This window comes from Protopterus annectens, chromosome 3.part0 (genome assembly GCF_019279795.1).
Source record: "Protopterus annectens isolate FY-2018-M chromosome 3.part0, PAN1.0, whole genome shotgun sequence".
Taxonomy (NCBI): domain Eukaryota; kingdom Metazoa; phylum Chordata; order Ceratodontiformes; family Protopteridae; genus Protopterus; species Protopterus annectens.
In genome coordinates this window covers 1,163,975,848-1,163,991,025 of record NC_056731.1, presented here as the reverse complement: position 1 = coordinate 1,163,991,025, position 15,178 = coordinate 1,163,975,848, and the positions used below count along the sequence as shown (strand labels likewise).

Genomic DNA, 15,178 nt, shown 5'->3' with positions numbered 1-15,178 from the left:
GCTGCAGAATTAGGCATTTCCAGTTTCACAAATCGTAATACATTTTCTGTGTTATAGGAGTTTCATTCTGATGCCACTGAAAACATTTTTTTTCTTAGATAAAGTTTCTGTAAAGGATATATCTTCAAGAGGGAAATCTACTACCATGCTTTCCTCAGAATGAGAATGCTCACAATGTGAAGAAATTCCTGAGATACAACCCTCCCCCTGTAACACCTGGCTTTTGACTGAAAATCAATGCCAGAAAGAGAAGGCACTCTCTTCCTTTTCTTACCTGAGGAAACAGAAGACATGGAAAAAGCACAACAAGTTCCTTAGCAAATCCTAGTAAATCTTGTCTGTCCATAGAAATAGTAACAGATGCCTGAAAGTTTTTCTCACAGTTTCCCTTTCCTGGTCAACGTCCTGGAAGAGGACAGACTCAAACAGGCATACTAGTCCCAGAAGCAGATTCCCTATCCCAACTAAGTGAAGAACCTTCACCTGCTATTTCTCCTAAGATTAGCAAGAATAGTTCTCCCTAGCCCAACAAAGTCATCCCTGCAGTCACACAGGATGTGGCTATTCTCCATTATTTAGTGGCTGCATATGCTACACCAAGAGAACAAAAGGAAAAGGATGAGTGGGGCGAGGAATAACAATCAGCCACAACAGAGTCATCAACCAGCATCTGGGCACAACAAATGGCCTGACAACCAAAGACTCCTTTCTTCATCTTGCAGACAGGGGAAGGTAAAACCGCAGGGGATTGGAGGCTACTCCATTGGTAAGCCGTGAAAAAGAGTCAATGGTGGACAGCACAGTCTGGACAAACTGGTAGTATAAAGTAGAGAACAAGTGGTTTTGAGGAAAATAAACCACTGACAGTCCTCTAAAAGCACAACATCCTGCCTCCAATACACAAATACACAAAACCAGAGTAAAAAAGTACAGTTTTGTACCTACCATAAATGTAGATGTTCGAGGATTCCATTGCTGCAGTCCTTACTATTGGGGTATAGTCCGCGTCCAGTCGGCCCGAATACCAGAGTATAAGGCTGACGTCGGTCAGGGCGCATTAGACTGACGTCAGTACGTCAGGGTACTAATGCGCATGACCGACGTCATATCCTCAGTCTTTTCTTGCCCCAGATGTCAGAAGACCCTAAAAAGACAAGGCCCAAAATACCTGCACCAAAAACATGTACAATATATACAAGAATATATACAAAAACATAAGCATGTAAACTCACCTACACAACCACCCCTAAACACAGAGGGGAAGGAGGGAGGGTAAATTGGACTGCAGCAATGGAATCCTCGAACATCTACATTTATGGTAGGTACAAAACTGTACTATGTTCTTCGTTTTCCATTGCTGCAGTCCTTACTATTGGGTAGAATCCCAAAGCAGAGTTAAGGGAGGCTGGCAAATCATAAAGAAGTAGGAGCTGACAACATGCCTTGCAAAACAGCTGTGGCAAAACCAGCCCTAGACTTAGAGTAGATAGGAAGGTGATAATGCTTAGAGAAAGTATGCACTGAACTCCAAGTAGCTGCTTCCAAAATATCCTTAGTTGCCACCCCCCTTAGAAATGCTGTTGAAGTGGCAGTAGCCCTAGTGGAATGAGGCCTAATCCCAGCTGGAATCTCCTTGCCATGATGGGAATAACAAAATGCAATGCAAAAGCCAATCCACCTAGAAATAGTTTGTTTTGACACAGGCTTGCCCTGTGAACTCAAAGCAAAAGAAACAAACAACTGCTGAGACTGCCTAAAATCTTTAGTCCTGCTTAAATAATAACGCAATTGCCTGTGTACATCTAAAGTGTGCAAAATCTTTTCCCCTTTATTTTGGGGGTCTGCATAAAACGTAGGCAAATGAATAGTTTGGTTTAAAGCCACACTAGAAACCACTTTAGGCATAAAGGAAGGATTAGTACGTAATGATACCCTATCCTTATGGAAAATCAAAAGGGCTCTACTGCCATAAGGGCCTGCAACTCAGACACCCTTCTTGCAGAAGTAATAGCCAACAGAAAAGCAGTCTTCCATGACAAGTATTTCAATTCAGCAGTAGCTGCAGGCTCAAAAGGTTGTAGAGTAAGTTTTTCCAACACAAAATTGAGATCCCAAGCAGGAGTAGGAGCTCTACGTGGGGTCTTATATTCTTTGCCCTCTAAGAAACTGCTTGAACAAAGGATGCGAAAACAAAGGTGGGTCACAATCATAGTGAGCTGAAATTGCTGCAGCATGAATCTTAATGGAAGAGAAGGACAAACCTTTGTCCAATAACTCAGTAAGATATTGAAGAGCCACACTCAAATTAGGCTCAGAAATCTCCAAATTCTTTGCTGTACTCCAAAATAAAAATCTCTTCCATTTTTCTGCGTACACTCTCCTTGTACTAGGTCTTCTAGCTTCCATAATCACATTTAAAACTTGTTGAGGAAGTTGAGACCTGCTGTGTTTCAACATAGAATATGCCAGGCTGTTAGATGAAGAGAGTGAAGCTTGACATTGAGCAGATGACCGTCCTTCTGAGACAACAGATGGGGAATCAGAGGTAAAGGCCATGGAGGCTTCTTTACCAGACTCCGTAGTAGTGGGTACCAGTGTTGCCGAGACCAATCTGGAGCTATCAAAATCATCCTTGGCCTGTCTTGTCTGACCTTTAATAGTACCTTTGGAAGAAGAGGCAGAGGTGGAAAGGCATACACATGAAGGTTTTTCCAACTGAAAGACAGAGCATCCACTTTCCAAGCTGTGTGATGAAACCCCTTTGTGCAATACTTTGGCAGCTGGTGGTTTAGTGGAGAAGCGAACAGATCTATGTCTGGAGTTCCCCATGACACTGTCAATTTCTGAAATACATGAAGATCCAGTTTCCACTGTGGGGATCCATGATTTGTCTGCTTAACACATCTGCTAAGGAGTTCTGTGCTCCTGGCAGAAACCTTGCCTGAAGAGTTAGTTGCAAGCTTAGCGCAGTCTCCCATAAAATCATTGCTTGCCTGCATAGAGGATAAGAATGTGTTCCACCTTGCTTGTTGATGTACCACATGACAGTTGTGTTGTCTGTTAGAATCAACACCTGTCCTGGAAGAAGTAACTCCTTGAAAGCCATTAATGCAAACTGGACTGCTAACATCTCCTTCATGTTGATATGTAGATGCTGTAGTCTGGCAGGCCACTTGTCTTGTATCCACTTTCCATTTAGATGAGCTCCCCAAGCAATGTCCGAGGCATCTGTCGTTAAAATCTGACTCGCCTCTGGCCGGGTCACAGAGAGTCCCTTGTTTAGGTGACATTCCTGAGCCCACCACAAGAATTCCTTTTGAAGGCAAGGTATTATTTGAATGACAGTGTCCAAATCCTGGCAGTGCTGTGTCCATACATTTTTGAGATACCATTGCAGCTTCCTCAAATGCAGTTTGGCATTGGGAAGCACCAGAATACAAGATGCCATGAACCCTAATGCTTGAAGGACTGTCCTTGCAGTCAGCACGGACTGATGAGATAGTTGATGGAAGTAAAGTGACAGACTCTTTTGTTTGTCCGGGGTTAAAAAGGCCATCTGGGCTGCTGTATTCAGTCTCACACCCAGAAAGCACATGTCTTGAGAGGGTACTAGACTGGACTTTATTTCGTTCACAGAATACCCTAGGCATCTTAGCACTGCTATGACATATTCCAGATGCTGTAGAAGATCTTCCTTTTCTTGAGCCAGAATCAGGCAGTCGTCCAAGTAAGGATAGATTTGAATTCCTTGAAGCCTGAAGTAAGCTATCACTGGAGCCAGAACCTTTGTGAATACTCTGGGAGCAGTAGATAAGCCAAAGGGCAATGCAGAGAACTGATAATGAAAATCTCCAGTTCGAAACCGCAGATACTTCCTGCAACCTATCCTTATAGGCACATGAAGGTAAGCTTCCTTGAGATCTAAAGTTACCATCCAGTGATCTTTGCCCAGCAGAGGTAAAAGCTGTTGTAACGTCAACATCTTGAACTTGGGAATGTCCAGATAAGTGTTGAGAATAGACAAATCCAAAATTGGTCTCCACGTGTTCCCCTTCTTTGGTACTAGGAACAGGCGAAAATAAAATCCTAAGCCCCTTTCTGATACAGGGACTGGCTGAATGGCCCCCATCTGGAGTAACTGAGAAACTTGCTTGTGAGCCTCTTTTCTTTGTGGAAGAGGAACGTCTGGCATGCCTTTGAAAGGGGGCATTGTGTGGAAATAAAATCTGTAACCGTGATGAATGATATCCAACACCCATCTGTCTTGAGTAATTAAATCCCAATTTTCTTTGAAAAGAGACAGTCTTCCTCCCAAAGGAGCTGCCAGACGAGAATCCACTGGCAGCTGAAAAGGCAGGTCATTGGGTCTGTTTACGAAAGGACTGACCCCTGCCCTCACTAGAAGTCTGAGCAGGTGAACTCCCTGATCTAGGCCTAAAAGAACCTTGAGCCCTGCCCCTACCACGTCTAGACCTACCCCTAGACTGGGAATCATAAGCAGGATATGTCCACCCCTTAGCAGGCCAATTTCTACTAAACTTCGGAGGCTGCACCTGCAAAAAATCTTTAACAGTCTGCATAGACTTAGCTTTGTCCTCCATTTTCTTTAAAACTGCTTCCACAGGCGGTCCAAACAACACATCAGACTGTAAAGGAGCATCCAAAATCCTTGTCTTAACATGCTCAGCTAAATTCTGATCCTTCAACCAGGCATGTCTGCGAAGAACAGAACTAGTAGCAGCCACCCTCGAGGAGGCCTGTACAGCATCAAAACCACACTGCAAGGAATGCTTACCCACTTGTTCAGACACATGAACCAAATCCAGCAACTCTTTACACTCAATACCTTCCGCCAAAGCATCCACCTTAGATTTCAATTGTGAAAGTAGATAATTTTGATATTTTAGCATGTGAAACTGACAATTCAACGCCCTCATGGCTAGAGTGGAAGAAGTATACACTTTCTTTCCCCACCTATCCAAGGCCCTTGCCTCTTTATCAGAGGGTACAGGATTTTTAACCACAGAAGCTTTAACACCTTTAGGCCCCTGAGAAACAGTTTCTGGGTCCGCCCTAGGACTCTTAAACAAATACTTATGAGCTTCGGGCACCCTATAATACCTATCAGGCTTAACAGGAGCAGGAGGCAAAGAGTCAGGGTTCAGGGAAGCCTCTGCAAAAACATCCTCCACCACATTCAACACAGGAGGAATAGCTAAGGGCCTATGCTGGGGTAAAAACAAGAATTCCCTAAGCCTTTTCCTGGAATCAGAGTAATCCTGGCCTTCCCATTTAAAGTGCTCCCTCATGGAGTGTAGAGTCTCTGAAAATGAAAAATCCTCAGGAGGAGAAGCTGTAGGAGTGGAATCATCCACATCAGAATCAGAATAAGTAGGAAACTCCTGTAAGTCTTCCACAGAAGACTCTGAAGCCTGTGAACACTGTTCAAAACTATCAAACTCCTGTTCCACCCTAGGCCTCTTATCAGGCGGGGGCATAGAACCTCTAATCATAGTAATCAAATCTTCTGCCATTTTAAGCATATGTTTCTTAGGCACAGAGCCCGAAATGCTAGGAGAAGCCCCCACAGAAGCTGAACTTGGCCTACCTCGAAAAGAAGCTTTGGCAACAGAGGGAGAGGCCCTAACTACCTTGGGAAGAGAGGGAAAAACAGATACCTGAGAAGCCCCCTCAGTCTGGCCTACCTCCTGAGAGGGCACATCCTGTAACAATAAAGTTTCTGCCTGAGACTCCATGGAAACTCCAGGCAAAACCTCTGGCTCCACTGAGCCTTCCAAAGAACCGACGTCCGGGACTGCCGGTTCATCAACCCTAGGCTTCACTGTTTTGTCCTTGCGCTTCTTGGATGAAGCGGGCGTCGGAGCATCCGACGGCATATTATAATTGCAACGCTTCCCAAACACTAACCTGGCACAATCTAGCCTCCTCTTAATCGTGCGTTTGTTAAATCTAGCACAAGAACGGCAACCAACAACGTTGTGCTCAGGCCCTAAACAAGGTATACACAATGTATGATAATCCCTATGCGGTATCTGTTTCCCACAAGAAATACAGTTATTCACTTTTTCTGACATCCGGTTAAATACTGAGGCAAGAAAAAACCAAAATGTTCCCCAACGGGGTACTTAGCCAACTCTGTTTCGGTCTGAAACTCCGGTTTCGGAAATATCTCAGAACGCCAACCTGCACTTGCAAAATAGCTTCTGCATCGGACCATGCGGCAAAAAAGACTGAGGATATGACGTCGGTCATGCGCATTAGTACCCTGACGTACTGACGTCAGTCTAATGCGCCCTGACCGACGTCAGCCTTATACTCTGGTATTCGGGCCGACTGGACGCGGACTATACCCCAATAGTAAGGACTGCAGCAATGGAAAACGAAGAACATCATTTGTAAAAAAAAAAAAAGCATTTTTCACATGAAATGTCCACATAGGCATTTGCAGATAAAATCCTTTAGAAATGCTGTGACTGTTCAAAAAACAATGTGTTTCCTAGCTAAACCATATATTTCAGTCAGAAAAAAACAAGTTTTCCTTACAAAAATAAAATAAGCTGAAGGCTTTCCCCAACAGGGACTTACCCACCCAGCTTTAAAGAATCATTAGCCAACCAACATTTCCATGGAACCCACTGTAGAAGTGTTCTTCAATGGCAAAAAAAAAAAAATACTCTGAACCTTTTTGCACTCAAAATATCTTTATATGGAGCTCTGCTCTAGCTCCTGACAGTTGGAGCACATGGAAGATGCCCTTTAGCTTTGTAAGTTGGACGGGGGTTTAACCCATTAAGTTTATGCTACTAAAACAGTGAACTATGCTTTGAATATTATTGTATATAGCATTTGTGTATCTACTACCTTGTAAGTATTCCTTCTACTGGAGTTAAACTGTTTATCTCATTATTGGTCCTTTTGTCATTGTAAGAGTATGTTCCATTTAACTTGCGTATTTACACTCTACCACCAAGTATTTTGGCTTTGTTCGCCAGTGTATTTCATGCATTTTGTATTATATATGTTTTTGCTGTTTTGTACTTTGGCACCTGGGTTATGGTTGAAAAAAATTATTGGACCAGCCCACCTGGTTAACAAACAAATAAATAAATTAAACAAGTAGTGCCAGGTTTTCTTTTTATTCCTCTTTAGTCTGGTAGCATTATTAAATTAACAAAATCCTCACGTCACACCACACGTCCCCTAGCAATATATATATATATATATATATGGATCACCTTTATATCCTCGAAATCGCGTTTCGCCGACACACTAATCACCGACACCAAAAGACCGACAACAAAAAATACCGACAACGTAAAACACCGAAAACCATTACACCAACACACTACACGTAAACAACACAGTACACTACATAACATATCCACTATCCCTAACCCAAACCCTAACCCTAAGGTCCAACCCAACACTACCGCACACTTACCCTACCTGCACCCTAACCCTAACTCACTTACCCACCCCTAACCCCAAGATCCGACACTACCGCACACTCACCCTACCTGCACCCTAACCCTAACTCACTTACCCACCCCTAACCCCAAGATCCGACACTACCGCACACTCACCCTACCTGCACCCTAACCCTAACTCACTTAACCCACCCCTAAACCCACAGTCCCTCACTATCGCACACACCCTACCTGCACCCTAACCCTAACTCACTTAACCCACCCCTAAACCCACAGTCCCTCACTATCGCACACTTACCTGTCCGCTCCCTAACACTAAATCCTTCACTCGATCGCACTTACCGAGTCCGGGTTCTCACCTTGTCGGTCATCTGCGTTGTCGGTGTTTTCGTCCCGTCGGATTCCGTGTTGGTAAACGCGTTGTCGGGCATCTGAAGGTGACCCATATATATATATATATATATATATATATATATATATATATAGATATATATATATATATAAATATATATATAAATATATATATATATATATATATATATATATATATATATATATATATATATATATATATATATAAATATATATATATATATATATATAAATATATATGTGGGGAATACATTTTACAGAAATGTTTGCCATAAATTCATCTTACTACATGTTATTTTAGTGATTACCCGCCTACATAAAGCAATAAAGCTGAAGAAGCAAATGGATGGCAAACCTAAAAAGACAAACAAATAGAAAAGAAGTAAATCACAGCAAACACTCCACAGGCAAAATACGGACCCACAGAACTGCAATGCTGCTCAAGTTCATTCGCAAACTTTAATCCATTAAAGTTTGTGAATAAACTTGAGCAGCATTGCGGTTCTGTGGGTCCGTATTATGCCTGTGGAATGTTTGCTGTGATTTACTTCTATGCTGTGGTTTGCTCACACTCCTATGCATTTCTTTTCTAAACAAATAGAAAAGGTAAAGGAATCACATACTTATATATAATATGAAAAAAAAAAAAACAGCACAGGCAGCATCAAGTAATTAATGGCTTTGAAAGATGAGACCTGAACACTGCACCTGTCCACTAGCAGCATATATTAAGCAAAGATGAACATGCATATATTTTTCATAAAGGATTAATAAATGGAATAAGCTACTGATGTACATATAACATTTGCAATTAGAGTGAAATTAATATAAAATGTATTGTGAAACAGAGGAATAAAGGCACAGATTTCAAGAAAAAAATATACCTTCAAAGGGTCTTCTCCTCGAAAGAATTTCCCACAAAATTATTGCATAGCTGAAAAAAACACAAAAAAAATGAATGTGGAGGGAGCTTTTTAAACACACACACACACACACACACACACACACACACACACACACACACACACACACACACACACACACAAGCCTTTCTTTCATCATCACTAATAAAAGAAGTGGCACTGACAACCTAGAAAAAAAAATCACTTTTCATGTTTTCACAACCTAGAAGTTTCAGCATACTCTAACATGCAGCAGTGCTCAATTCTCTCATGCTGAAGCAGAACAGCCTTAAGCATTCCACAACTACTTAGAAAGTAGGTTTAAGGTGTTACTTATTCCTTGTTTATGACTGAACCCCAGTACCCTGATAGATATTAAAAAGGTTGTCCATCACAATTTACCAACCTTATCTGAATATCAAAAATACATGTTGTAGTTGGAACAATCAGAAAATGTCCCTTGTTCCATCTGAAGTGGTATTCTTTGAATGTCTTGACAGTGATATCAGCAATGTGGCACAGCCTTGACCTCCATTTTCACTGGTGTCTGACACAGGTGAAAAGCACACTGAGAGCTTCTACAACATAAAAAAAGATGACAGCAGCCAATTAAAAATGGGGTTTTGGACTGAATATTATCAGTTCCCCACTTTCAGACAACATGCTATACACTTAGGCAAAGCTTAAGTGACTTAAGGGATTTAGTGAAGATAAAGGATGAGTATAAACAGATTGACAAGGCCTTTAGGACATCAGAATTGCCCTTAAAAATTGTCCAGTTTCTAGATGTAATTTCTCTCACCTTCTTTTCCCCTACACCAAATGGTATTACCATACTGTCAACTGTGTTGAGAATTGTTCTTTGTCTTGTGTACAGTACCACCAAGATTAGTTTCACCAAACAGGGGCTTGAATTTAGTTCTCCACCCATCCAAAATTTGAGCCCTTATGGGTTCTAATGCTATAATATAGGGGGAGGGGGAATGCATGGAGGCATTAGCTGAAGAAACAAGTTTGAGCCCCCTTAAGTAAAAATCATATTTCTAGACACAACAATGGAATTTTTAATTCATATGGTGGTTTTAACATTTTTAACTACACTTCTTAAGAAATTGATGAGACATTTTTACATTATTTACTAAAGGATTTAAATTTGTACCCTTATTTAAGGTAAGCACAGTGGATACTATTATTGAACTTAAGTTATTCACACAGAAGTTGAATTTTAAATTAATGTTTAAAGAACAAATTGCTGATAGAGATTTCCACACAACTAACAAGATGCTAAAAAGGAAGAGTTGCTTTAACACCCCTTTCACCCTATGATTCAGGCTTTCGAGAATGTGTGCACAGCTGAGCTGCACTCAACATTCTCTAATAAACAATATACCAAGATCAAACAATTATTTAATTTAACAAAAAATGAACATGATTTAATGCAAAATTTAAGAAGCAATTACACCATCAGGATTATGAAGCCTGACAAGAGTGGTGGAATTGTTATTTTTGACAAGTCCAAAAATTCTAGGGAACGAGACGAATTTTGTTTACAAGATGGGGAGGAATTTGAAATCAATATTTGAATACCCTGTCAAAATCATTTCTCTACTTGATAACAGTACTACCAAGTGCGGGACATGCAGGCAATACCCCTACATACTTGACTCTAATAATATACTATTAAGGTTAATTTGCACAAAGGAAATTGTAACAGCAAGGGTATAAGTTTACATTTCAATCTGCCAAACCTGTGGCAGTTATTATATAGGTAAGACAGAAAGAAAACTTGGAACAAGGATCTACGAACATTTGTATGCAATATCAAGGGGTAGTGTAAATAATTCACTATATAAACACTCCTTACAGTGTCAGGACTTCACTAGATTTAAATTTGGGATCTTAGAACAAGTTCCATTAAATGCCCGAGGTGGGTGGTAGGAGCTCCAGTTGACATTAAGAGAACTTTTTTGGATAATAAAATTAAACTCTAACATACCACCAGGTATTAATGAGAACATTCCTTTGGCTTCAGTGTTAAAAAGGGAGCTCTGGATGTAACATAATAGTTTTCTTAAAGCTTCAACATTTTATATTTTTAACATAAATGTTTTAAGTTGTCAGTTTATGGAGCACTGTGGATCACTTTAATTACAGAATTTTTAATTTGTAAATTGTCTAATTAATTAACTAGAATGTAAATGGCATATATTATACAAGAGGTGCTTATGGGAATAATAACTCAGTTCTGAAGAAATCTCTGTTTTGGTGAGGGAGACAAAAGCACTCAACTTTCTTTGTGTTTGGAATAAAGTGTGTTCATAAGAATTTTGGTCCTGTTATTCCTATGGAGGTATGGAGGTATGGAGCTTATGGTGTGGACCCAGTGAACTGCTTTTTTAAGTTCATTTGGAATCACAACCTTCTGCTTGTGTTTTGTAGATGAACCTTAAGTGTATAGTTCTAAAATATCCCTTCAAATCAGGTAATCCTAAACCACCTTGTTCTACTGGAAGGATCAATTTTTACCACTTAACTCTTTCTTTCTTTCTTTCCCTCCAAGAAAAATTCCTTCAACTTTTTTATTATGGTCCACAACATCTCTGATTGATAAATATATGCCTAACCCTTATATAAACCTAAAGGGAATAAAACATTTTCACTGCTTGCCTCTCTTACTATCCACATCCACAGGCAAGAGCTTCCAGTATTTCTGTTTTTTTGTATTATCTTTTATTTAGTCTCTTCCCACAAATTCTTAGCTGCCATAACATAAGCCTTTCTAACTCATACTCCTAAATACTCCATCTTATCATGCCCCCGTAAATATGAGTATTGCTGAACCAGTTCATGTGTGGGTACATAATTTATGAAAAAAACAAACCAAAAAGAAACTTTGTGGTGTGCAGGGTGTGTATTATAACTTATGGCTATAACCTTTATTCCCTGCTAAAAGATAACTATTTCTTCCACAATTATTTTAAGGTCCATAATAGCAGCTTTTGGTGAAATGTAAATACATACAAGCATAATCCTCCTCCTCCCTTGCCAATAGTCCCTAATTAACACAAATCTAACATTACTGTCTCTTTCCTTCTCTTTTACAACTAATGGACCCCCTCCAGGATCAGGGTAAAGGGTTGAATCTCGAGGGACATTCAAAGAGGTCCAGATAGGTGGAGTGGACATCTTGAGTTAAAGTTGGGTGCTTGTAGCTAGCTATTATTTGAATAGGGTGTCTTAATTTATCAGGTACAAAATAATATAATCTGCAAATAAAGCAAACCTTTCTTGCTTACCATTCCAATTATATCCTTACACTTCTGAGTCCCTTTTTTCTTTGCTAATGGCTCTAAATGTAAATAAAATAACAAAGGGGAAAAAGAACACCCCTGCCTAGTTCCTCTGTTCAAACACAGCTTATCAGAGAGGAATCCTCCCACTTCAATTCTTGCCTCTGATCCTTCATATATCCCCTCAATTAACCTCATTACTATATCAAGGAATGTAAATATTTCTCCTACTCTACTCATAAAATCCAGCTCTGTTGAATGCTTTCTCAACATCAAGAAGACCCACCAACAGCAGCAGTATTTTATTACATTCTGTTTCCACCCCAGATCATCACTGTTCTAATAATGTTCTCTTATGTTTGCCTCCCCTCCACAAAACCACACTGATTTATATCTATCAACTTTGGCAACACCAATGCATTCTTTTAGCTAGTATAGAAAAGAAAAACACTTTATAATCATGGCTGAAAACTGAAATGGGTCTATGAAGCTGGGTCTGATAGATCTTAACCCTCAGATTTCTCCCAAGATGTTAGTACTTCCCCTCTTTTTAAAATGCTGTTAAACGTTTTCCAGATCTTTATCACTTTCTTCCCTCCTAACATCCAAACTTCCACAGGAATACCATCTGTTACTGGAGATTTTCATGATGCTTTATTACAAATCACCATTTTTATCTTATCTCTGCCTACCTAACTGTTTAGTTGTTGAGCCTCAACTACATCTAACCTTGGTATAATTAAGTGATTTTTACATTCCAAGTTACTCATCCTATCATACATTCAGACCCCAAACCGTGGGCAGCAAAGCAAAAGGAGGTGGAGTTGCAATGTATATTAAAGAAATACATACCCCCAGGCTTGTCAAACAGTATGATGCACAGGAGACATTCCAGGTGCAGTTAACCGTTGACAAGACACTCTATTCAAATAATAGCTAGCTACAAGCACCCAACTTTAACTCAAGATGCCCACTCCACCTATCTGGACCTCTTTGAATGTCTCTCAAGATTCAACCCTTTACCCTGATCCTGGGCAATCCTGGGGGACTTTAACTACCCAACCATAGACTGGAAGAACTACCCATGCCAAAACACTAATGCCCAGAGATTCCTTAATTTCTTCATTGCAGATGCCTTGGACCAGCTGGATGACACCCCCACAAGATGTGATAATACTCTGGACTTGGTATTAATCAACATGAGTAACCACTGCAGCATCCCTACAGTGTCATCCTCCCTGGTAAGATCTTACTACAAAGTGGTCACTTTTGAAGTCATCATCTCCCCAAACCCCCCTAGCTACGGTCAAACAAAAAAAAATTTCCAAAGCTGATTACAACCGCCTGAGGGTAGTTATAAACAGTTTCACAGCCCCCTCCCCCTCCACAGCAACAGGCACATATATCCAAACCTACACCAAAGTACAATGTGAGCATTTATATAACTGCATGGAATCGGGATTACCTGACAGGACAAAATCCTCCTCCTCAAAGAAGAGTAAACCTGTCTGGTGGATATGTGCAATAAATAAACTCTATAATAAAAGGAAAAAATTGTTGTCCAGGACAAATATTCATCAAAGATACCCACACCTCCAGGTTAGTGGCACTGCACAAAGCATCGGAGACCATCCATGTGCAACTAATACTGGGCAAAACTGCCTTTCAGTTTGTAGCCTGCTACAGACCACCCTCACAACTCAGGAACCCCACTCGGCTTTCCTGAGAACACTGGAGAATATGAAGGTCTCTCCAATCACCATTATATTGGGTGACTTCAACTAGCCAAACATAGACTGGGAGCACTACTCAAGCCCCAACACCCTCACCCAACGGTTCCTAGAATTTATAAACTCAAATGCTATGGAACAACTGGTCACCACTCCCACAAGAGGGGAAAACATATTGTACCTGATCATCACCAACATGGGGACTCTATGTTCCATACCAGAGGTATATCCCTCATTGGTAAGATCTGACCATAAATTAATCTCACTGGACATCCATATCCCGTCCCCACCCCCAGCCAAGGAAACCACGGTGAGGAACTTCTCAAAAGCAAACTTCACACTTCTCAAAACCGAGGTGGAATCCTTCAAAGCCCCCGGGCCAGTGGAAAATACGGCCCAAACTGCAGAATCCTTTACAAACGCATTCTATGGAGACCTGCAGGAATGCATGGATCGTGCTATCCCAAATAAAATCAAGACTCACTCCTCCAAAGGCAGGAGACCTGTCCGGTGTACCCCAGCCATAAATAAGCTATACAACAGAAGGAGGAAGCAATTACATGATAGAGCAAAATCCCAAAAAGGGAAGGCATCTCTGATCAGTACTAGCAAGAAACTACGATCCCTCATAAAATCATCTAAGGCCAGCTTCGAAAGAAAAATTGCACAAAACGCTAAAGATAATCACAAGGCCTTCTTTAGTTATGTCAGGAACCTAGGTGGCAACTCCCAGATATGCTCTGAGTTACACTGAACCCACAGACATTGCCAACATCCTGGCAGACAGGTTCAGTGCAAACTTCTCCCCCCCTTCCCCCCCAAAAGAGCAAATGTCTATCCCAACAGAATGTAGCCACCCTGACATCACAGATGCACAGCTGAGAGCTGCCCTCTCCAAAGCAAAAAACACAGCATCAGTGGGACTGGACGGTGTCCCGGGCTGCGTCTTACATGAGTTCCAAGAAGAACTGAACCCTCACATAAAGTCACTGTTCAAGCTCAGCCTTACTACAGGATATGGACCCAAGGAATGGTGTACAGCAACAGTGGTCCCACTCCACAAAGGTGGTGTCACAACGGACCCCAGAAACAATCGCCCTATAAGCCTGACTAGTCTGGTCTGCAAAGCTAAGGAGCGTATCATCATGGAACTCATAAACAAAGACATTGGGAACCTCCAAACACTGGATCCTACCCAATTCGGCTTTGTTAAGGGCAGATCTTGCTTCTTGAACCTGGTCAACTTCTTTGAAACAGTCACCAAGGCCATAGATGAAGGGAAGGTAGTCCACACAGCCTTCCTGGACCTTGCAAAAGCCTTCGACACAATACCCCACTCGGGCATCATAAATAAGCTCACCAGCTTAAATATCAACCCCTATGTCACAAGATGGGTTGCAAACTGGCTCAGGGATAGAACCCACATGGTCAGAATT

General features: G+C 41.0%; 1 protein-coding gene across 1 annotated transcript in view; it reads right to left on the bottom strand.

Annotated features, from left to right (window-relative positions):
- Positions 1-15,178, bottom strand: part of RIPK2 (receptor interacting serine/threonine kinase 2) — a 1,193,837-nt gene that overhangs the window by 491,512 nt on the left and 687,147 nt on the right. Inside the window, exon 5 of the mRNA XM_044065388.1 lies at positions 8,705-8,754. Within this exon, the coding sequence (XP_043921323.1) occupies positions 8,705-8,754 (50 nt within the window). The remainder of the gene's footprint in view (positions 1-8,704; positions 8,755-15,178) is intronic.